Source organism: Rana temporaria, chromosome 5 (assembly GCF_905171775.1).
Source record: "Rana temporaria chromosome 5, aRanTem1.1, whole genome shotgun sequence".
Taxonomy (NCBI): Eukaryota; Metazoa; Chordata; class Amphibia; order Anura; family Ranidae; genus Rana; species Rana temporaria.
In genome coordinates this window covers 202,999,331-203,022,634 of record NC_053493.1, presented here as the reverse complement: position 1 = coordinate 203,022,634, position 23,304 = coordinate 202,999,331, and the positions used below count along the sequence as shown (strand labels likewise).

The window sequence follows — 23,304 nt, the reverse complement described above, 5'->3', positions numbered from 1 at the left end:
AAGAGGAGAACCGGCAGCTGCGGAGGGAGCAGAGGGTGGCTGACCCTATGGGGCACTGATCCCCTCCCCCCCGAACTCTGAGCACCAGTGCTACAGCATTTCAACAAATATAACTTTTTCTTTTTTATGAATCTCCTGGGATTGTCACTTCAGAGCCATAACCTGCCCCCTCCCATAGCGGGACACCTAGATGGCGGCGCACAGACCCATTCGCCGTCTTCACACTGACTGCTGGTGACTCTGCAGATCGCACAAAGACTTGGGGACTAACCGGCGTGTGATCTGACGACTCAGTGGCATACCTGAGTCTGAAGCAGTTGCCAAGGGAGGTCAGTTACGCCACCATTGAAAAAGAGTGTTTGGCCTTGGTATGGGCACTCAAAAAACTCACACCTTACCTTTATGGCCGGGCTTTCACTCTCATCACCGATCACAACCCCTTGGTGTGGCTTAACCGGGTTTCAGGGGACAACACCCGTTTGCTACGCTGGAGCTTGGCCTTACAGCCATATGACTTTACGATTCATTATCGCCCAGGCAAGCAAAACGGGAATGCCGATGGATTGTCACGCCAAACGGAGTTAACCTCGGACTAAAAGCTCTGAACCCGTCAACCCTACTGGACCAGGGAAGGTCCAACCGGGTTGCCGGAGCAGGGAGAAAAAGGGGGGCCATTGTGAAGGATGCTTCAGTTTAATTCTCCCTGCTCATTATGCTGTGTGTGTGTTAGAGGATTTCATGTGTGACTCATCTCTCTGTTAATATGTTAAATAAGGCTAGCTTTTGAAAGGCCTTTAATTGTGTGATAACACTGTCTAAAACCTATTGATGCTCAGAGGTGTCAAGCGGCATGCGGAGACGAAACGTCTGCCTAGGAAACTCAGTGTGTGAAGGTGGTTTGTTTGATGCCATTAATTAAGGAATGTGCAGTGATTAGACATGATAATTATAGGCCGGTGCCGACCTGTCTAGAATGTTGTAGTAATTAGCCTTAGTGTGTGATTAGGGGGGTGGAGATCTCATGGTTGCTTTAATGCCTGGTACTGTATATAAAGCTGAGAAGAAACCATTAAAGTCTGTCTTGTTCCAGCAGTAAGCATGACCCATGTGTGGCTTATTGGGTGATTCCAGGAATATCCCTCCTCATGGAATATTGGGGTGATTTTCTTTATGGGGAGAAGGGAAGACTTTGACGGGGATATCATTCTACTACCGTCACAAACATATTAAAAAAAAAGTGTGGATAACAATTTAAGTTCTTGAAATACACAAGAGTTGAGAGAAAACAAGTATTTGATGTGTCAAGAGGAAATAGAAAGTTTGGATTCCCAAACTTTTGACATAAAGTTATATATTTGCCTGTCTTATGCATACAGGACAAATTATACAACTTTAAATAAAAAATAAATTAAAAAAGATTTCTTACACATCAGTGATTGTTTTGTGGACATCCGTCTCAGACATTTTTAAGCAGCTTTATTGGTACTGTATTTTGCTGATACTTCACCCGCGAAATATAGAACTATGCTGACTGAATAGGATATCACAGTTCAAAAAATGTGCAGTGTGAGCTGTTCTATGCTCAGCTTACTGAAGAAGATTTAAAACCTGTAAGGAATATTTTGTCAGGATACCATATACTAAGCTGTGCAGAAGGAATTGACTGGATTAATTGTTATGTAACTGGGACATTTCAGCACTTGCTTTCAAGTTAAACATATGTTTTAATAAAGAGTATTTTATTATTTAGAGAAAGCTTGAAATGTGGTTTACTGATATAGTATGTGCCATTTTGAATCTTCCCTCCATAAAAAACCTAAGGGCATATTTACAAATTCATGAATATTACACTCACCAGACATTTACTGCAGGTAAATCAATCACAGGTATTTAAAGCACGTGCACCAGCAGATTCACTTTCAGTGAATGATTGGTAAATGTCACTTTACAAATACTGTATAAACCCCTTGGCACAGGCACGTACAGGTACGTTGCCCTTTAAGTGCCCAGCCGTGGGTCGCGTGCGCGCCAACGGCGGCATACTCGCGACCAGGTTCAAAGCTCAGCGGACCCGATTGCCACCGGTCCCGATTGCCACCGGTGTTCCGCGATCAGGTCACAGGAGCTGAAGAACGGGGAGAGGTGAGTGCAAACAAACCTTCCCCGTTCTTCTCTGTGGCTTGTCACTGATCGTCTGTTCCCTGTTATAGGGAACGATGATCAGTGAAGTCACACGTCCAGCCACGCCCCCTACAGTAAGAATCACTACCTTAGGGCACACTTAACCCCTTAGCGCCCCCTAGTGATTAACCCCTTCACTGTCATTTTTTACAGTAATCAGTGCATTTTTATAGCACTTTTCGCTGTGAAAATGACAATGGTCCCAAAAATGTGTCAAAAGTGTCCGATGTGTCCGCCATAATTTCGCAGTCACGAAAAAAATCACTGATCGTCGCCATTACTAAAAAAAAAAAAATTATTAATAAAAATGTCATAAAAATATCCCCTATTTTGTAAACGCTATAACTTTTGCGCAAACCAATCAATAGACGCTTATTGTGTTTTTTTTACCAAAAATATGTAGAAGAATACGTATAGGCCTAAACTGAGGGGGAAAAAAAATGTTATATTTTTTTGGGGATATTTATTATAGCAAAAAGTAAAAAATATAAAAAAAAATTCAAACTTGTCGCTCTATTATTGGTTATAGTGCAAAAAATAAAAACCACAGAGGTGATCAAATACCACCAAAAGAAAGCTCTATTTGTGGGAAAAAAAGGATGGCAATTTTGTTTGGGAGCCACGGCGCAATTGTCAGTTAAAGCGACGCAGTGCTGAATCGCAAAAAGGGGCCAGGTCCTTTACCTGCATAATGGTCCGGGTCTTAAGTGGTTAAAGGAGTGTAGCACTACCCCCGAAGGAGCTGCTGGTTATTTTTGGGCCGCATGTTACCTCTTTCTCCTCGCCGTTCAGGGTGGTAGATGAGAGTTTAAAAAGTTCAATGTCCACACTTTACACTTCTTTTGTAAGATTTATTTTTGCAGAACTTGGTAAGAAAGAAGAAGTGGTTGAAGAGGTGGAAGGGTAAACAGGTACATAAGTTCAGATGCGTAATTTCAATCCGGAAACACTCCTGCTTCCAGCAACACAGCTTTCGTCGCCACTCTAGCCAGAGTGGGTCTTGCGCACCCGGATAGGTCCCTCTCACCGGCCTAGCAACCGGAGTGGCGTATGGAACTAAAAGTACAGTCTCTGCCACAGACCTTCCTTTGGATGGAGACACTTTCGGTCCAGAATTCCCTAACACAGGATTCAACACCCGGATCTCTCCAGATTAACTTCTGCAGAACTCAAGTCTGACAGGCGATCATCATCAAGCCTCTCAGTATATGGTGCATCCTTCGATGAAGTTTCCAGGCCTCTCCTGAGATACCAGCCTCTTGCTTGGTCCTCTCCAAGATAGGTCCTTCATCAAGTGGCTTCCTCCCTCCAGGACAGACAGCACAGGATCACCTTGACAGCGTAGACCCAGTCTGACTACTGGGCCTACTTAACAGATCACAACCCCAGACCAAGGTGGTCCCGGAGCCAGGATTGCAGGAGCACGCACCCCCCCCCCTGGCCAGGAGGGCCACGAGGTGGTGGGACGACAGACCAATGACCGACGACCTCGGTCTAACTATGTCTGTTCCTTACGTACCCCTCCCCAGCATGCACAGCGGGAAGATCAACCCCCACCGATTGGCTGCTGAGGGGGACACCCAATATCACCCTGACTGAGCTGCTGCCACCCTTTGGCCTGGAGTGATAACAGCGCCCCCAGGCGAACAACGGTGGTTACTCCCAGCTCAGCCATGGCTGAAACAGAGGCAAAATTTAGTCAAAATGATATGTGTCTCAGTCAACTAACACTCAGACTCCCCTCTAAATTTAAAGCAGCGCCTGCCCAACAGGAGAAGTCCGCTACAGGAGCTTTAAAGAAAGGATAGAAAATAAAATGTTTTTCCATTCATTTGGAAAAATGCTAAACTGAGCAGTATAGTGAGAGGCAGGGGTGTTTTGCTATGGACTGTTCTAAATAGAGACAAAACAGGAGGGAGAACTGGGGAATGTACCAAGGGTACAAAAGTAAACATGCTGGCTGGTGTGGCATCACAATACACCTAACTCCTACCAAACAAAATTTCTGTCAAACCTAGACATGATTCATTAATATAGTAAAGTATTCTCTTACTAGAAGGTGATTGCATAATGTAGCCAATTCCAACAATAGATGAAACAAAACAAGCTCTTACGGTGCCATCTGCTCCAGTGACCTGAACATCTTCGATACGTTTTATATAACCCCATGGGTTGTTTTTCACATTGACCAGTTTTGTAGATCTGACCATATTTAGTTGATTCTGTCTAATGTAGCCTTCACTGAAATCCTCTTCACGCCATGGTCTGACCACAATCCAGTATCAATGAGTTGTTCATCTCTGATACCCTATTCCTGATCAGGATCCAGACATCTAAATGTTTCCTTGTTGACATTCCAAGACCTTGATCAAAATTGACTGCAATATAAGGAGCACTCGCAACATTAGCCTCCTGTCAAGGCTGGGCTCTCAGCCCTTCCTTCTCTGTGCTCAGGTTGCTCAGCTGTTGGGTAATTGCCAGTACTCATTGTTCCACAGTGGCTCATCTGTTGATCATCTTCTGCTCGTCAGTTAAACCCCTTCTGGCTATTTAAACTGCCTGGTTCATTTATTCAATTGCCTTCGCCTTGGTCAACATATCTAAAAACTCTCTGCTGTGTTCCTGTAGAAGACTTGCCTGGCTGACGTCCCTTGTGCTTTCTGATCCTGTCTGCTGCCTCTGATTATGCTCTGGCTTCCTGATTTCCTGGCTTTGTCTGACTACCCGATTTGGCTACTGAACCCTGGCTATGCTTTGACTATGTTTACCAGTTGTAACATTTTTACCATTTTTTTACCAAGGTGTGATTTTTGCTGCATTTTCTTTCTCCATCTGTTTTATGGTTCCTGACAGTAGGCGAAGGCCATGAAGATGCAGGCAATCCACCTAGTGGTAATATTTTTTCCAGGTTGAATGAGCAGGATCAACACATGGATCAGTTTTCTATATTGTTACAGATGCTCCTGATTCACACCTGGATCCTCCCACTGTTCCAGTACAACCTGTGTTGCAGGCCATCCCTGCTGCTTCTCCAGTTTTGCGCAGGCTCCTGCCTCGAATATTAGCTCTGTTATGCCTTGTACACATGACCGGGATTCCCGACGGGAAAAGATCCGTCGGAAGTCCCAGGGGGAAAACTGAGAACCTTCTCTGTAACTTTTTCCCCCGTACACATGAGAGGTTTTCCCATCAGGAAAACTCAGATGAGAGCTTTGGTCGGTAATCTCGACCGTTTGTATGCTCCATCGCAGTTTTTCCCATAGGAAAACTGCCAAAAACTGCCGGGGAAAAGTCAGCCGGGAAAACCCGGCGGGAAAAAATAAAGCAGATTCTCTTCTGGTGTTTTTTGGGCAGTTTTCCTTTCGGAAAAACTGCGAGGAGCATACACATGGCCTGGATTCCCAGGCAAAAGCTCTCCTCACAGTTTTCCCGTCGGGAAACCCGGTTGTGTGTACGAGGCATTAGAGGTTTGTCTGATTCCACCACGGTTAACCCAGTGATTTGGGGGCAATCCAGTTCAATGCAGAAGGTTTCTGAACCAGGTTGGAATATACTTTGAGATGCTGCCCCAGCCATTCCCCACGCACAGAAGCAAAGTAGGCTTTATCATTTCTTTGCTTTCTGATAGACTCATGGCCTGGGCAAACCATTTATGGGAGATGCAAAAACTCATTATCCTTAGTTATCCACAGCTTGTGACTTCCTTTAAAAGCGTAGTTGACGTTCCCCCATGATCCACTTCTGCTGCCAAGAGCCTCATGTCCATCAAACAAAGTACGAGAACTGTTGCCGATTACGCCATTAAATTACGTACTCTGGCAGCAGAGGTCAATGGAACAATGAGGCCCATGTGGCTACTTTTTCTCATGGTCTCTCAGATAACATTAAAGATGAGATTGCATTCCAAGACATTCCTATAGATCTGGAGAACTTGATCATGTTTGCCATTCTCATTGACTCCAGACACCGAGAGAGACCTTCATTAAAGAGCGCTTGAGGAAGCCTCCTGTACGTTTGGCTCTGGTGGTGGTTATTAGTTATCCTTGGTTACAGAGGCACAACCCCTCTTTTTATTGGTACATGTACATCGCTCTAAGGCAGTTTCTCTTACTCTGCTGCTCCAAAAAGCCTTTATCCCACGAGGATGTTGCAAGCCCTGTATGCAAACAGATACTTAGAGGAAAGGAAGGCTGGACAGCCACACTCCTATGCAATTTCTTTATTCAAGTTCCGGATACAAAGGTGAACTACAGGAATCGGCTTACATGTTTCACACCAAGGTCGGGTGCTTACTCATAGCTCAAAAAACTGGTGTCTACAGACAGGTATATATACACTTACTCTTTTGAGTGACATTGTGCTGTTTTTTTTTCCTGGTTGCCACAATGCAGTAAGACATGTTTTTGGAAAGTGTCTAAGGTCTTATGCACCTCATTCCTCTCCTCCTTGCCACAGGAGGTACCGCAATTTAGCAATGTCTTTGACAAGTGTCAAGCTGGTAGTTTGCCTCCACACCGGTCGTATTATTGTGCAATTGACCTTCAACCTGGTGCTATGCCTCCCCGTGGCCGGGTTTACCCTTTGTCTGTCTCGGAGGATAAAGCTATGGAGGACTATGTTGCTGACACACTTTTTCGAGGGTTCATCCAAATGCTTGTCTCCTGCTGGTGCTAGTGTCAGAAACCATGAATCAGACCGAGACAGAAGTACAGTTAAATCACACTTGTTTAATAATAATAAAAAGATAAACAGAGTAAGTATAGTCAAAACATAGACCGTGCTTGAGGGGAAAACGTCTATGGAAATCACGGAGGAGGACAGGGGCATGTAAATCCGAGGATGAGACCCAAGAGTGTTCCTCCAGACCGTACCCTTTCCAATGCACTAGGTACTGTATGCGCCCACGGAACCTACGGGAGTCAACAATGGACTGTACTTCATACTCTCATGGTTCTCAACCTGTATAGGGTGAGGACGTGGCACCGAGGTGGTAAAGTCTTTGCAGACCAAAGGTTTCAATATGGAGACATGAAACACATTTGAGATATGCATACTAGAAGGAAGGTCCAACGCGTAAGCCACTGGATTAATCCTGCAAAGGATACGGAAAGGCCCAATAAACTGAGGTGCGAACTTCAGAGAAGGAACACAAAGTCGGAGGTTGTGAGATGACAGCCAGACCCTGTCCCCAACCTGGTAGGAAGGCGCAGGCAGGCCTCTGCGAGAGCATGGAGTATGTACCTATCGTTAGCATGTCACAAAGCCTCCTGGACTTGTGACCAAGTGCAACGAAGACCACAGAGATGCTCTTCTAATGCAGGAATGCTCTGCGGAACAAACAAGTCAGGCAACATGGAAGGTTGGAAAATATAGTTAGCCATAAACTGGCACAATCGGGAAGCAGAATTCAAAACACTATTGTGAGAAAACTCCGCTCACGGTAAGAGGTCTGACCAGTTGTTATGATGGTCAGAAATATAGCAACATAGGAATTGCTCTGAGGACTGATTGGCTTGTTCTGTGGCCCCATTAGACTGCAGGTGATACGCAGAGGAGAAAGAAAGCTGAATTCCCAACTGTGCACAAAAAGCTTGCCAGAACCGGGACACAAACTGACTACCCCTGAAAAAATAACCTTGGGTAGCCCATGTAAGCGAAAGATCTCCCGAACAAAAATGGAAGCCAGTTCCTTAGAAGTGGGCAACTTCTTAAGTGGAATACAATGAGACATTTTCAAGAACCGGTCTACCATCATAAGGATAACTGTGTTGCCCTGGGTGTTGGGTAACTCCACAATGAAATCCATAGACAGGTGGGTCCAGGGCCTCTCTCCATTGGGTATGGGTTGTAGGAGGCCCACTGGAAGGTGTCATGGAGTCTTACTCTGAGCACACATGGAACAGGCAGCTATGAAGGCAATTACATCAGCACGTAGACTAGGCCACCAGAATTGTTGGTAAATGGCCCAAAAGACTTAAATCTTCTTCCCAGGGTGGCCAACAGCCTTGGGAGAATGTTAAGTCTGGAGCATGGCAGTACGGGGACTCTCTGGGACAGTAGCAAGAATTTTGTCACCCAAAGGAGAAGTGAGACTGGTGCGAACCGCAGCCAGAATACGATCAGTAGGAATCACAGGAACCGGAACCGTCTCCATCTTGGAAGTGGAGGAGAATTGTTGTGACAAAGTGTCAGCCCTTACATTCATAGTACTGGGTAAGAATGAGACAATATATTTAAAACTTGACAAGAAAGGGAGAGAGGCGTTTGGCCTCAGACAAGAATGTGAGATTCTTATGGTCAGTAAGAATGAGAACCGGCACAGTGGCACCCTCGAGGAGATGTCTCCATTCTTTCAGGGCTAAAATGGTCGCCAACAGCTCTCTGTCACCAATCTTGTAGTTGCACTCCACAGGTGACAGTTTCTTGGAAAAGTAGCCACACGGATGCATAGTGCTCTCAGAGCTAGGACGTTGAGACAGAAGGGTGCCAACTCCAGTCTCAGAAGCATCAACTTCAAGGATAAAAGGCAACGTAGGATCAGAATGTGCCACGGGAGCAGAAACAAGGGCAGCCTTGAGACTCTTATGCCGCGTACACACGATGATTTTTCGTCATGAAAAAAAAACAATGTTTTTTAGCATGTCCAAAAAACGACGTTTTTCCAACTTCATCATTAAAATCGTTTTAAAAAAATTATGAAAAAAGCACGGTGACGTACAACACGTACAACGGCACTCTAAAGGGGAAGTTCTATTCGCCTTTGGGCTGCTTTAGCTGATTCCGTGTTAGTAAAAGACGATTTGCGCTTGTCTGTCTGTGCTTACTCCATTATGAACGGTAGTTTTACCTGAACGAGCGCTCCCGTCTCATAACTTGCTTCTGAGCATGCGCGGGTTTAAAACGTCGTTTTAGCCCACACACGATCATTTTTTACTACCCGAAAAACGATTTTTTTTAAAACGACGTTAAAAAATGCAGCATGTTAGAAAAAAAAAATTGTCATTTTTCAGAAGCCGAAAAACGATGTGAAGCCCACACATGATCATTTTAAATGACGTTTTTAAAAAAGGCCTTTTTTTTCATGCCGAAAAATCATCATGTGTACGCGGCATAAAAGGCCTTAATGGACTCTCATGACTAACTCTGTGGGTTACCGTCCTTTCTGGTCATATCAGTCAGGGGCTTGACCAGAGGCGAGAAGTTACAAATACACTTCCGATGATAGTTGGCAAAGCCAAGAAAACGCTGCAGAGGACGTAGACCCATGGGTCGAGGCCTCTGTAGGACTGCTGAAAGTTTCTCTGGGTCCATCAAAAAGCCAGCAGTGGAAAAGACATAACCCAGGAATTTAACCTGTTCACGATGGAATTCGCACTTCTCCAATTTACAATAGAGATTGTTCTCTCTTAGTTTCTGAAGCACACAGCAGACATCTGTGTGGCGGCTCTCCAGGGACTTGGAAAATATGAGGATATCGTCGAGATAAACCACGACACATAACTGCAACAAATCTCGGAGGACATCGTTAATAAACTCCTGGAAAACTGCCAGAGCATTACAAAGGCCAAAAAGCATTACGAGATACTCATAATGACCTGTTCTGGTATTAAACACAGTTTTTCACTCATGGCCCTCCTTAATTCTGACGAGATTGTATGCCCCTCTCAAATCAAGCTTCCATTCAATCCTTTGAGTTTCTCAAGGCTGCCTTTGTTTCAACTCCTGTGTTGGCACTTCCTGATCCTTTGCAGCTTAGACTGAAGTGGGCGCCCTTGTGTCTTAACGTCCTACCTCTGAAAAACGCTATGCATCTTTATGCCTACTTTTTCCCAAAAAATTGTCTTCTGCAGAATGCAATTATGAGATTGGGGACAGCGAATTGTTAGCTATCATTTTAGCTCTTAAAGAATGGAGGAATCTCCTCAAAGGTACCACTGTTACCAGTCCTCGTTTTGACTGACCATGAGAATCTCACATGCTTGCCTGAGGCTAAATGCTTATCTCCCAGAAGAGCCCAGTGGACTCTTTATCTGTCAAGTAGGAATGAGCTTCGTATTCGAGTCAAACTCATGTTCGACTAGAACATCGTATGTTCGATCGTTCGTCGAAATATGAACAAAACGGGTCGTTCGCGCCAAATTCGAGTTACGTTTCACAGACCATAATTCACTGCGGCATCGCTGGCTGATGATTGGCCAGGCATGCACTATGACCCGCATGCTTGGCCAATCACAGCTTGCAAAAAACGGAGGGGGGTTTAGTACACGCCCCACACTATAAAAGGCCGCCTTCAGGTCGGCCTTGTGTAGTGTGTTGCGGTGGTTAAGAGAGGACAAAGATAGTGTAATTTTTTGCAGGTAGATAGAGCAGGCAGGCAGGCTAGTCAGTTAATGTTACAGTGTCTAGAGGATATATATACATCCCAGGTGTTGTACATACAGTGGGGATCGAAAGTGTGGGCACCCCAGGTAAAAATTTGTATTAACGTGCATAACAAAGCCAAGGAAAGATGGAAAAATCTCCAAAAGGCATCAAATTACAGATTAGACATTCTTATAATATGTCAAAAAAGTTAGATTTTATTCCATCATTTACACTTTCAAAATTACAGAAAACAAAAAAATGGCATCTGCAAAAGTTTGGGCATCCTGCAGAATTTATAGCATGCACTGCCCCCTTTGCAAAGCTGAGACCTGCCAGTGTCATGGATTGTTCTCAATCATCGTCTGGCAAGACCAGGTGATGTCAATCTCAAAGGTTTTAAATGCCCAGACTCATCTGACCTTGCCCCAACAATCAGCACCATGGGTTCTTCTAAGCAGTTGTCTACAAAACTGAAACTGAAAATAGTTGATGCTCACAAAGCTAGGGAAAAGGCTTTAAGAAGATAGCAAAGCTTTTTCAGATGTCAATATCCTCTGTTCGGAATGTAATTAAGAAATGGCAGTCATCAGGAACAGTGGAAGTTAAAGAAAGATCTGGAAGACCAAGAAATATATCAGACAGAACAGATTGCAGGATTGTGAGAAAAGCAATTCAAAACTCACGTTTGACTGCACGATCCCTCCAGAAAGATCTGGCAGACACTGGAGTTGTGGTACACTATTCCACTATAAAGAGATACTCGTACAAATATGAACTTCATGGAAGAGTCATCAGAAGAAAACTTCTTCTACGTCCTCCCCACAAAAATCAGCGTTTGAACCTTTTTACAAATGAACATATAGACAAGCCTGATGCATTTTGGAAACAAGTTCTATGGTCTGATGAGGTTTAAATATAACTTTTTGGCCAGAATGAGCGAAGGTACATTTGGAGAAGAATTTGGCACATCATTTAATGAAAAGAACCTCTGTCCAACTGTTAAGCATGGGGGTGGATCAATCATGCTTTGGGGTTGTATTGCAGCCAGTGGCACAGTGAACATTTTACGAGTAGAAGGAAAAATGGATTCAATAACATTTCAGCAAATTTTGGATGGTAACTTGATGCCATCTGTGAAAAAGCTAAAGTTAAAGAGAGGATGGCTTCTACAAGTGGATAATGATCCTAAACACACCTTAAAATCCACGGGGGATTACATCAAGAGGCATAAACTGAAGGTTTTGCCATGGCCTTCACAATCTCCTGACCTCAACATAATTGAAAATCTATGGATAGACCTTAAAAGAGCAGTGCGTGAGAGACAGCCCAGAAATCTCAAAGAACTGGAGGACTTTTGTAAGGAAGAATGGGCAAAGATACCTCAAACAAGAATTGAAACACTCTTGGCTGGCTACAAAAAGCATTTACAAACTGTGATACTTGCCAAAGGGGGCAGTACAAGATATTAACCCTGCAGGGTGCCCAAACTTTTGCAGACGCCATTTTTTTGTTTTCTGTAATTTTGAAAGTGTAAATAATGAAATCTCAAAGACGTTTTATGACATTAACTTGCATATTAGGCTTTAAAATTAGCACTTTTGAATTCGAACGTTCGAGTCCCATAGACGTCAATGGGGTTCTAAATGTTCACGTGAACGTTCAGTCCGTTCGAAGGTTCTGGTGCGAACCGAACGGGGGGTGTTCGGCTCATCCCTACTGTCAAGCTTCAATTACATTGTCTCATTCTTACCTGGTACTAAGAATGTAAGGGCTGACGCATTCCAAGATTGAGTTGGTGCCTATTCCTGTAATACTTCCCCATTGCATTCTGGCTACTGTATGCACCAGTCTCACCTTATCTTTGGGTGACAGAAATTGTTCTGCTCAGATCTCCTACCTTGGGCATAGTTTGCTCACAATAGTGATGTCAATACTGCTTCTGGATTGTCTCAGTTTATGGCAAATTATGGATTCCAACCATCCATGTTGCCTAAATCATTTGTTCCTCAAAGAATTCCTGTGTTACAGTATCTCTGCGATCTTCGTTCCACTTGGATGCAGGTCCAGGAGTCCTTGTGACGTGCCAGTTAGAGGTACAGACTCCATGGCCTACCTGTGCCTTCCTACCAGGTTGGGGAGAGGGTCTTACTGTCATCTCATAACCTCCAAAACCGTGTTTCCTCACTGAAACTGGCACCATGATTTATTGAGCCTTTCCGTATTCTACGTAGGATCAATCCAGTAGCTTACGCATTAGCCCTTCCTTCTAACATGCGCATTTCAAATGTTTTTCATGTCTCTTTATTAAAACATTTGGTGTGCAATCGCTTCACCACCTCTGTACCATGTCTTCGCCCGGTGCAGGTCTAGAACCATGAGGAGTGTGAGATACAATTGATCATTGACTCCCACAGGTTCCATGGGCGCATACAGTACCTGGTTCATTGGAAAGGGTATGGTCCGGAGGAATGTTCTTGGGTCTCATCCTCAGACATACATGCTCCTGTCCTCCTATGTGCTTTCATAGACATTTTCCCCTCAAGCCTGGTGGCCCTCCAAGGGGGAGGAGTCATTGAGGAGGGCGTACTGTCAGGGCTGGGCTCTCAGCCCTTTCTTCTCTGTGCTCAGGTTACTCAGCTGTCGGTTAATTGCCAGTACTCATCGTTCCACAGTTGCTCACCTGTTGATCATCTCCTGCTCGTCAGTCAAGCCCACAGCCAGCCTCTTCTGGCTATTTAAACTGGCTGGTTGATTTTATCAATTACCTTCGACTTGGTCAACATATCTAGAGAGACTCTGCTGGGTTCCTGTTAAAGACTTGTCTGGTTGACGTCACTTCTGGTTCCTGACCCTGTCTGCTGTCTCTGACTATGCTGATCTCTGCCTTACTGATTTCCTGGCTTGTTTTGACTACCTGATTTTGCTACCGAACCCTGTTTTTGATTATGGTTATCAGTTGTACCATTTTATTAAAAGGTATAATTTTTACTGCATTTTCTGTCTCTGTCTGTTTCATGGTTCCTGACAACTCCACAGCCCTCCATGAGTATGCAATAAAAATGTGAGTCTAATTTGACCACTACAAAGACTTGGGAGGACTGGTAGACCATAAGGTCCATGGTAGCTAAATTTTCTATCAATATGTTGACTTGGGAAACTGCTTACTCTGCACTGGTGCATGGTGCCCACCAGAATTACACACCATATCCTTTTATTATACTAATGGCACTATGATCGACATTTGTTGTTCTGGTCCATGAATAATTCTCTTTTTGGCAACAGTATAGAGACTTGTTTACAGTCTTTTCATGATCATATGCAAGGATCTGTGGACTACCTTGCTATATCTCCCTTTGGACAGGTTGATGAGACAACAACTCTCGTTCCAACTATGTTCTTATAGAAGAAAAACAAGTGACTGCAAAGACTTGGAAGAAAAACAGCAGTCCCTTTTGATGAGGTCATGACAAGATTAAATGGAATCATGGTAAATGAAAAACTGACAAGCATCTTGAGAGACACCCATAATATATTTTTGTAGGTATGACAACCCTGGATTATTTATGCCCATCCTAAACTGTAAATCAGTTTAGCAAACATATAGGTTCTGGTCTATTGCGACCTGGGGAGGGGACAGGCAACCCTTGATCCCTCTTCCCATACCCTTCCATTTACCCTCACCCCCCATAACTCCTGCACTTGTTATCCCACTCCTTTTCTCATCTTCCATTTCTTTGCCCTTCCCTTTTTTCATGATTTTTCTCCTCTCCCTATCTTACTTTCCTATTTAACCAGAACAGCACTCTCCGCTCCACCACCAAACCATACTAATCTTCCTGTCTCAAAACTAATCAGTTCTGATATCCCCTTAATATTGCTAATCTGGTGGTTTCTGCTGGTTCCTATTTATATGACAATAATTTCTTTGAAATTGGCTGTATTGGGCTTTAACCATCTCAAGTCTGTAGCTAGCTTTAGATATACTGGTATTGCATATATATGAAGAGACGAAGCAGGCTTTTTGGTGCCTAATCTCTTCTGACAGAGGAGCCATAAGATCTCTTCTGCTGTAATAATCATAAGTTCTCTGATAAAGGTATGTTTATGAATAAGAATTATACAGGTTATACATTTGAGTAGAGCAGGTAGTTATCCTTTTCACAACAATTTTGTGTTTTTCGAGAGGTAAAAAAAAGCAACTTGTATGTCTAGCCATATGTTTTTCAATAATTTTGGATTTAGTGAGTATGGATTAGAACTCCTGTAGGGTTCTGAATGTTCCCTTACTTGCTGGACTAACTCTCAAACCATGAAACCAACATTTTCTACAAAGAAAACTAGGGTTGGGACTTTAAATGAGGCGTATGAAAAACACACGCCTCCATCCCTATTGGATACAAAAAAAAGGTGTTTTTTTTGGGACTTTAAATGAGATGCGTTTTTAAACAAACAGTAGTATAAGTAAAATAGTGAACGTTTATAACCAGGCTCATACATACCACCCAAACAGCAAGCCAAATTCAACTGTCTAACTGTATATGTTAAAAGCAGAGGATTGGTTGCACGCATTTGCAAGTACATGAGTAAGCTGCAGAGCCCGCGCCAAGGCTCTCTGCGATCTGCAGTCCTAACTAAACTTTTGAAGTCTCCTCAATGGAGGCATGTAAAGACTAATGGGTAGATGGAGGACAGGTGACTAGGGGTGTGTCCCCGCCTCCACCTATGCTTGGTATTGTGGTGAAGAGCACTGGAAAAAAACGCATAATAGTATAAGGGTATCAGCAAAACGCATCTCCATCCCTATATGGTACATCTCATTTAAAGTCCCAAAAAAAAACCCTTTTTTTTGTAACATTTTCTACAATGTCACAGACTAAAATAGTCCATAATTTAGGGCACAGTTTTTACAACATGGTAGTGGTTTCAAAAATACATGCCACCCTGAAAATTTGAGAATGGCTTTATTAAAATCAGGAAAATGTGTACACAAAAGATGAATGTTTCCTGAATATAATATTTTCGGTATTTGTCTGAAATGCTGGATTTAACCATTTGATGGCAATCAAACAATGAAATCTAATCTAACTAATGAAAAAACCTAGTCATCTGGAACATGTAGACATTCATTCTTCCTTCTCACCACCTTCATATACTATGACTTATAGTACATCATATATTACAATAGGATACTATGGGTGGCACATGTATACATTCTAACCCACCCAGTAGCTTTTCTTTCCTTCACAATGGTGAAACAATAATAGCTGTATTGATATCACAGGTGTTGGACGACAATGGGCAAGCAAGGATAATGGTGAAAGGATACTTTGGAAATGCTGTAAATGATCTCTGAAATTTTTAGATGCTTATTTAATCAATATCTTTGAAGGGTTAAAAAAAATACCTTATAAGGTAAAGTTCTTACATGTTTCTGTTCTCCTTAGGTTTCAGGCAAATGTACCAGATGCCAAATCATTTGCATTGACCAGTCAACTGGTGAGAAAAGGGGAGAAATTTTACAGACTTTATCATCCAGCAGAGAGGGAAAGGTGAGCATATTTATAACAAAAAAACAACAACATTAAACTTATTAGAGGGCATAAAATAAAGTTTTAGTTCTAAAGCCTTAAATTGTAGATACAGTGGGCCAGATTCAGAAAGAGATACGACGGCGTATCTCTGATTGCGCTCGGTCATATCTATGCGACTGATTCATAGAATCAGTTACGCATTGATATCCCTAAGATCCGACAGGTGTAAGTGTCTTACACCGTCGGATCTTAGGCTGCATATTTAAGCTGGCCGCTAGGTGGCGCTTCCGTATGTTTTACTCGAGGAATATGAAAACTATATGAGGGGTATGTGCGGCGTATCCTATGTTAAGTATGGCCGTCGTTCCCGCGCAAATTTTGAAAATTTTACGTTGTTTGCGTAAGTCGTTCGCGAATACGGCTGGACGTAATTTCCGTTCACGTCGAAACCAATGATGTCCTTGCGACGTCATTTAGAGCAATGCACACTGGGATATTTTACGGACGTTTCATGCGCCGTTCAAACAAAATGTAAAAAACGCGGGGTCAACACAAGTTTAAATACTACACGCCCCCAACATCCCCATTTGAATTACGCAGCCTTACGCCACAACACATACGTTACGCCACCGTAAATATGGGCGCAAGTTCTTTCTGAATACAGAACTAAGCGCCCAAACTTACAGCGCCGTAACGTATCGGAGATACGTTACGCCGGCCGGACAGATACGCTCAGGTATCTGAATCCGGCCCAGTATATATTAACTGGATAAATGATATAGAGTTGTGGGGAATTTCTGAAAGGCAAATTGGAAGCATATTTGTACTATGGTGTAGTGACTGTAACAAAAAAAAGGTATTATAGATATTTTACCTCTTCTCTAAGGTTCCAGTTTTGACTTAGAAAATCAGTAGGGACAGGTAATTATTTATGGACAAGCTATATAATTTATAAGTTTGGAGAGAGTAAGGAATGGTTAGAACCCATGTGAGTTATTTCTTGTCATCTGTGAGGGTTTTTTTTTTGTCATCTGCGTCCTAAAAGGGAGAATTCACTTCCTGTCCCATGAAAGTCCCCAAAATGCTTGATTCACACTCACTATCAGTTTGCTAATCATTTTCCTTTGTATCCAAACCTGAAAAAGCTCTGGTTTTAGCGGCACTTGAACGCTCATATTTTTCATTATATGAATTTTTCAGACAACCATGGGAACAGGTACTTGTTACTGTTATTAAAAATATATTTACCATTGACACTATATATATACAGTATATATATATATATATATATATTTATATTTATATAGTATATACTGTGGATATAAAATGCCTACACACCCCTTAAAATGTCAGGTTTCTATGATGTAAAAAAATGAGACAAAGATAAATCATTTCAGAACTTTTTCCACTCAACAAACAGAAATCTTTTAGATGGAGGGTAGTGAAAGTAAAAACATAAATTAAAATAGTTGCATAAGTGTCCACACCCTTAAATGAATACTTTGTTGAAGCACCTTTTGTTTTTTTTACCGCACTCATTCTTTTTGGGTATGAGTCTATCAGTATGGCACATCTTGACTTGGCAATATTGCCACTCTTCTTTGCAAAAACACTCCAAATCAGTCAGATTGCGAGGGCATCTCCTGTGCACAGCCCTCTCCAGATCACCCCACAGATTTTCAATCGGATTCAGGTTTGGGCTCTGGCTGTGTCATTCCAAAACTTCTATCTTCTTCTGGTGAAGCCATTCCTTTGTTGATTTGGATGTATGCTTTGGGTTGTTGAAGTTCCTCTTCATGTTCAGATCTCCAGCAGGAGCCTGAAGGTTTTGTGCCAATATCGACTGGTATTTTGGAACTGTTCATAATTTCCTCTACCTTCGACTAAGACCCCTGTTCCAGCTAAAGAAAAACAGCCCAAAGCATGATGCTTCACTGTGGGTATGGTTTTCATTGATGATATGCAGTGTTGTTTTTGTGTCAAACATATCTTTTGGAATTATGGCCAAAACGTTCAACCTTGGTTTCATCAGACCATAACACATTTTCGCACATGCTTTTGGAAGACTTCAGATGTGTTTTTGCAAAATTTTGCCTGGCTTGGATGTTTTTTTCTTGGTAAGAAAAGGCTTCTGTCTTGCCACTCTACCCCATAACCCAGACATATGAAGAATATGGGGGATTGTTGTCACATGTACCACACAGCCAGTACTTGCCAGATATTCCTGCAGCTCTTTTAATGTTGCTATAGGCCTCTTGGCACCTCCCTGACCAGTTTTCTTCTCGTCTTTTCATCAATTTGTGAGGGACCTCCAGTTATTGGTAATGTCACTGTTGTGCCATATTTTCTGCACTTGATGACTGTCTTCACTGTGTTCCATGGTATATCTAATGCCTTGGAAATTCTTTTTTACCCTTCTTTTGACTGATACCTTTTAACAAGGAGATCCCTCTGATGCTTTGGAAGCTGTTTGCGGACTATGGCTTTTGCTGTAGGATGCAACTAAGAAAATGTCAGGAAAGACCTACTAGAACGGCTGAACTTTATTTGGGGTTTATTTAGAGGCACTTTAAATAATGGTAGATGTGTACTGACTCCTATTTAACATGAGTTTGAATGTGATTTCTTTATTCTGAACACAGCTACATCCCCAGTTATAAGAGGGCGTGCACACTTATGCAATCACATTATTTTGTTTTTTATTTTTACTCCCTCCCTAAAAAAAAATTGTTGTTTGTTTTTCAATTTAGTTGTGCCGTTTATAGGTCACATTAAAGGTGGAAAAAGTTCTGAAATTATTTATCTTTGTCCAATTTCTTTAACATCACAAACTCCTGACATTTTAACAGGGGTGTGTAGACTTTTTATATCCACTGTAATACCTCCCTTATTGCTTTCCCACCAAATCCCAGTCAATGATTTTTGTCCACACACTATAAGGAAAATATGCAGTGTCTAATCATAAATATAAATTGGTGGAGTACAATACAAATATACAATTTTCAAACAGTATCTTTATATAAAAAAAGTGAGGCGGTGTTGTGTTTGTAAACAATAATCAGAAGTATAATGCAGAAATACAATGTATCTTTATTATTATATTGCATTACTCTTCCATTAATTTGCATATCTAATGAGTGATCTTTGATTTGCATATCATAAGTTAACCACTTGCCGACCACGTTCTGTAGCTTTACTGCTACAGTGCAGGCCAGCTGCGCATAACCATAAAATGTAATGTGCCAATATGTGATTCTGCTTTTCTGGGTATGGTGGGCGTGCATGCTGCACGCACTCCTAATGTGCTGTGATTGGTCAGAGCACATAAGCGGGTGACAGCCAATCGATCACCATTGGCACCCCCTAATCAGCGAGGAGGAAGACAGGACAGAGCTCTGTCAATGTAAACAATACAGTGCTCTGTCCTGTCAGCGGGGATGTGTCAGTTTTTGTAAAGCAGGGAAACAAAACCGGCACATCCCTTAGTGAAAGCACCTCAAAGTACTCACCTAAATACTGGTTCAGCCACACATTTAACCCTTTGATTGCCCTAGATGTTTTAGCCATTCCCAGCCAGTGTCATAGTACAGTGACAGTGTATATTTTTAGCACTGATCACTGGCCCAGATTCAGGTACGACTTGCGTGGGGGCAATCGCGATTTGCGCCGCGTAAGTACGGATTTGCACCCAGGCAAATTTGCGGATGACCCAGAAAACAAGCTAAGCCTGAAATCAGGCATTTTTCAGCGCAGGCAGTTTCTCTGCCCCGGCGCAATTAATGGGCATTTTTGCACAGGGTGCAACTTGCGCTCTCAGTATTTTCCCTCAGCAAATATGCAAATGAGGAAATAACACTGATTCAAAAACCTGCGCGGGTGAGGCGCAGTTTGCACACCAAGCACGCAAGCTGTTTGGCCAGGGCAAACTTGCACATTATAAAAGCAGGGGCAACTTGGCAACAGACGTCCACAGGTCAGCTGGAGAGCAACTACAGCAGCACCGTTACGGACGAGCTGAGCAAGCAGAGGGTGACACCCCTTTTTCAGCAGGAGTGACACCCCCCCCCCATTAACACACCAGTCACACTGTAGTATACACTCCTCACCGTGTGTAGGGACTACAAAATAAAATAAAAACTCAAACTTTGAGCATAAAAACAAAAAATAAAAGCTCATCATCTGAGCACAAAATAAATATAGAAAAGCTCATCATCTGAGCACCAAGGTATATGTAAAAATAAAAAAAATGGCACAGGAAAGTTATTATTTTTTTCATTTCGACATTCTGGTGCCAAGGGTGCCCCGGCTCTGGCTCCTCAGTCTGCGTGGTGGATCATGGGGTGGGGATGGATCATGGGGTGGGGATGGATCATGGGGTGGGGATGGAGGGGGGGAGGAGCATCATCCCCTACTTCCTCACTCCTGGCAGGTGGTGCCTGCCTGCCCTCCATGGCGTTGGCCAGGCGGGTGAGCACATTGTTGGTTTGTGCCAACATCCGCAGCTGCCGGGTGGTAGTGTTCCTCTGGTGCCGCCGGTTTCGTCTCCCCCTCCTCCCGCACAGCAGCAGTGTTGGCCTCCACCGCCCCTGCCAACCTGCTCACCTCCGCTGTGAGCAAAGCGGTGGCGTCCTGCTGCTCCACCATAAAGGTGGCCATGGCTACACAGTTTGCACTGACTTCCTCCAGGCTCTCTGTGTTTATTTTCCCCAGGTCAGCATGCAGGGTGAGGGCCTGCTGCACTGAGGAGGAGGAGGATGCCAGGCTGTCCGCCACCCGCCTCAAATCAATCACCATGTTCCCTTTATGGCGGGTCTGCCGGCCCTGTTCCTCCTGCAGCCCTTCTCGGAGGCCGGAGGGTACACCCCTCGTTTTGTAGAGAGCCTTCCTGGGAGGAGAGGCTGGGGCACGTCCTGAGGGAGAAGAAGGGGAGGGGGTCACACAGGAGGGAGTGACACTGAAGGGGGCGACAATGGTGGGAGCGACAATGGTGGGAGGGACACTGGTGGGAGGGACACTGGAGGGGCCTGCCCTGGAGGGGGATGACGTTATGGTCGGGGGGTGGTGGTGAGGTCAGGGATGGTGGGATCCTCCTGGAGATAGATGGAGTCCTCATGGTGGAGGTCAATCGACCCACCGCTTCCTCCTCCATAGATGCCCTATGGGCACTCTCCTCCTCCACCAACATGGCCAGGATCTCCATGGGGTTGGACTTGACCACCTTATGATGTGTGGATGGCGTGGGTCGCCTTGCAGCCGACGACGGCCCAGCTTCATCCTCAACATCTGTGGATGACACAAAATAAAACATGTTGGTGGAGCCACACACTTGTCACATGTTCTTTTCTACCCCCTCCCATGATACACAGCAAATATGAGATAAAACACAATTGTCATATGTTCCCTTCTACCCCCTCACATGTTCCCTTCTACCCCCTCCCATGATACACAGCAAATATGAGATAAAAAAAACTTACCTGCCCCCAAGTCCCCAACAGTGGAGTCATATCCTGGGACTCCCTCCACCTGCTCCAGGGATAAAGTTTGGGCAATCACCTCCTCCGCGTTTAAACGTAAAGGGCAGGCTGGTCCTCCTCCCGTGCCCCTGGCATGCTTGCGGATTAGGACAAGTTTGTCCCGGACCCGACGCCGCATATCGTTTAATTTTTTCTGTATTTCGTCCCAGGTCCTCTCCTCATTGCCCAGCGCATTAACGTCCAAAGTTATGGCTTCAAATATTGCCCTCCTTTGGGCTGTGGTGGTATTCTTCCACTGGGCACCATACAGGACAGCAGTATGGCGTGTGAGTGCCGCCAGCATGATCTCCATCTCAGATAAGTTGAAGTTGTTTTTTCGCTTTTTTTCTCTCCGAGGAGGTGCCATCGCAAAAAAAGAAAGGGCAAAATTACCTTGCTCCGGGGGGGGGGGGTGGAAAAAGCAGGATGTAATTTTGCACAGGACCTGCGCAGATTTGCCCCTATTTATTTGCTCAGTGCAAGCAGGTGGGCGCAAGTCACTGCTGAGCGGAAAACCATCATTTGCATAGGGGCACACCCACTTTCACTTGCGCTGGCTTGCTCCCTCAATTTTGCCTTACACAGGAGCAAATTACCACACAAAAGACAACCTGAATCAGGTGGCAATCTTGCCAAATTGCCCCGGCGCAGAGCAATTCAGCTGAGCTGGACAGGTGTAATTAATGGTCAAATCTACCTGAATCTGGGCCACTGTATTAGTGCCACTGGTTCCCATAAAGTGTCAGATTGCCTGCCACACTATTGTAGTCCTCTTATAAGTCACTAATCGCTGCTAGTATAAAAAATATATTAAAATTCCAGTATATACAGTATACTATAGTTTGTAGACGCTATAACTTTCATGCAAACCAATCAATATACACTTTTGGGGATTTTTTTTACCAAAAATATGTAGCATATTACATATTGCCCTAAATTTATGGAATTTGATTTATTTTAATTTTTTTATTAGATTTTTTTTTAGCAGAAAGTTAAAATATTGTGTTTTTTTTTTCAAAATGTTCAGTCTTTTTTGTTTACTGCCCAAAAAATCCCAGTGGTGACCAAATGCCAAAAGAAAGCTCTATTTGTGAATTTTTATTATTCAAATGTAATTTGCATAAAGTGTTGCATGACCACGCAATTATCAGTTAACCGCTTCACCCCCAGAAGATTTTACCCCCTTCCTGACCAGAGCACTTTTTACAATTTGGCACTGTGTTGCTTTAACTGACAATTGCGCAGTCCTGCGACGCTGTAGCCAAACAAAATTTGCTTTTTTTCCCCCCCACAAATAGAGCTTTCTTTTTGTGGTATTTGATCACCTCTGTGTTTTTAATTTTTTGCGCTATAAACAAAAGAACAGTGACACAATATTTTTTACTTTTTGCTATAATAAATATCCCACAATTTTTTTCCTCCGTTTAGACAGATATGTATTCTTCTACATATTTTTGGTAAAAATAATCGCAATAAGCGTATTATGATTGGTTTGCGCAAAAGTTATAGCGTCTACAAAATAGGGGATAGAATTATGGCATTTTTATTATTATTATTTTTTTTACTAGTAATGGCAGCAATCTGCGTTTTTTTTCAGGACTGTGATATTATGATAGACAGATCAGACACGTTTGGCACATTTTTGGGACCATTGACAATTTTACAGCGATTAGTGCTTTAAAAATGCACTGATTACTGTAAAAATGTAACTGGCA

General features: G+C 43.3%; 1 protein-coding gene across 1 annotated transcript in view; it reads left to right on the top strand.

Annotated features, from left to right (window-relative positions):
• Window positions 1-23,304, top strand: part of MOCOS (molybdenum cofactor sulfurase) — a 429,522-nt gene that overhangs the window by 401,823 nt on the left and 4,395 nt on the right. Inside the window, exon 14 of the mRNA XM_040353488.1 lies at window positions 15,990-16,094. Within this exon, the coding sequence (XP_040209422.1) occupies window positions 15,990-16,094 (105 nt within the window). The remainder of the gene's footprint in view (window positions 1-15,989; window positions 16,095-23,304) is intronic.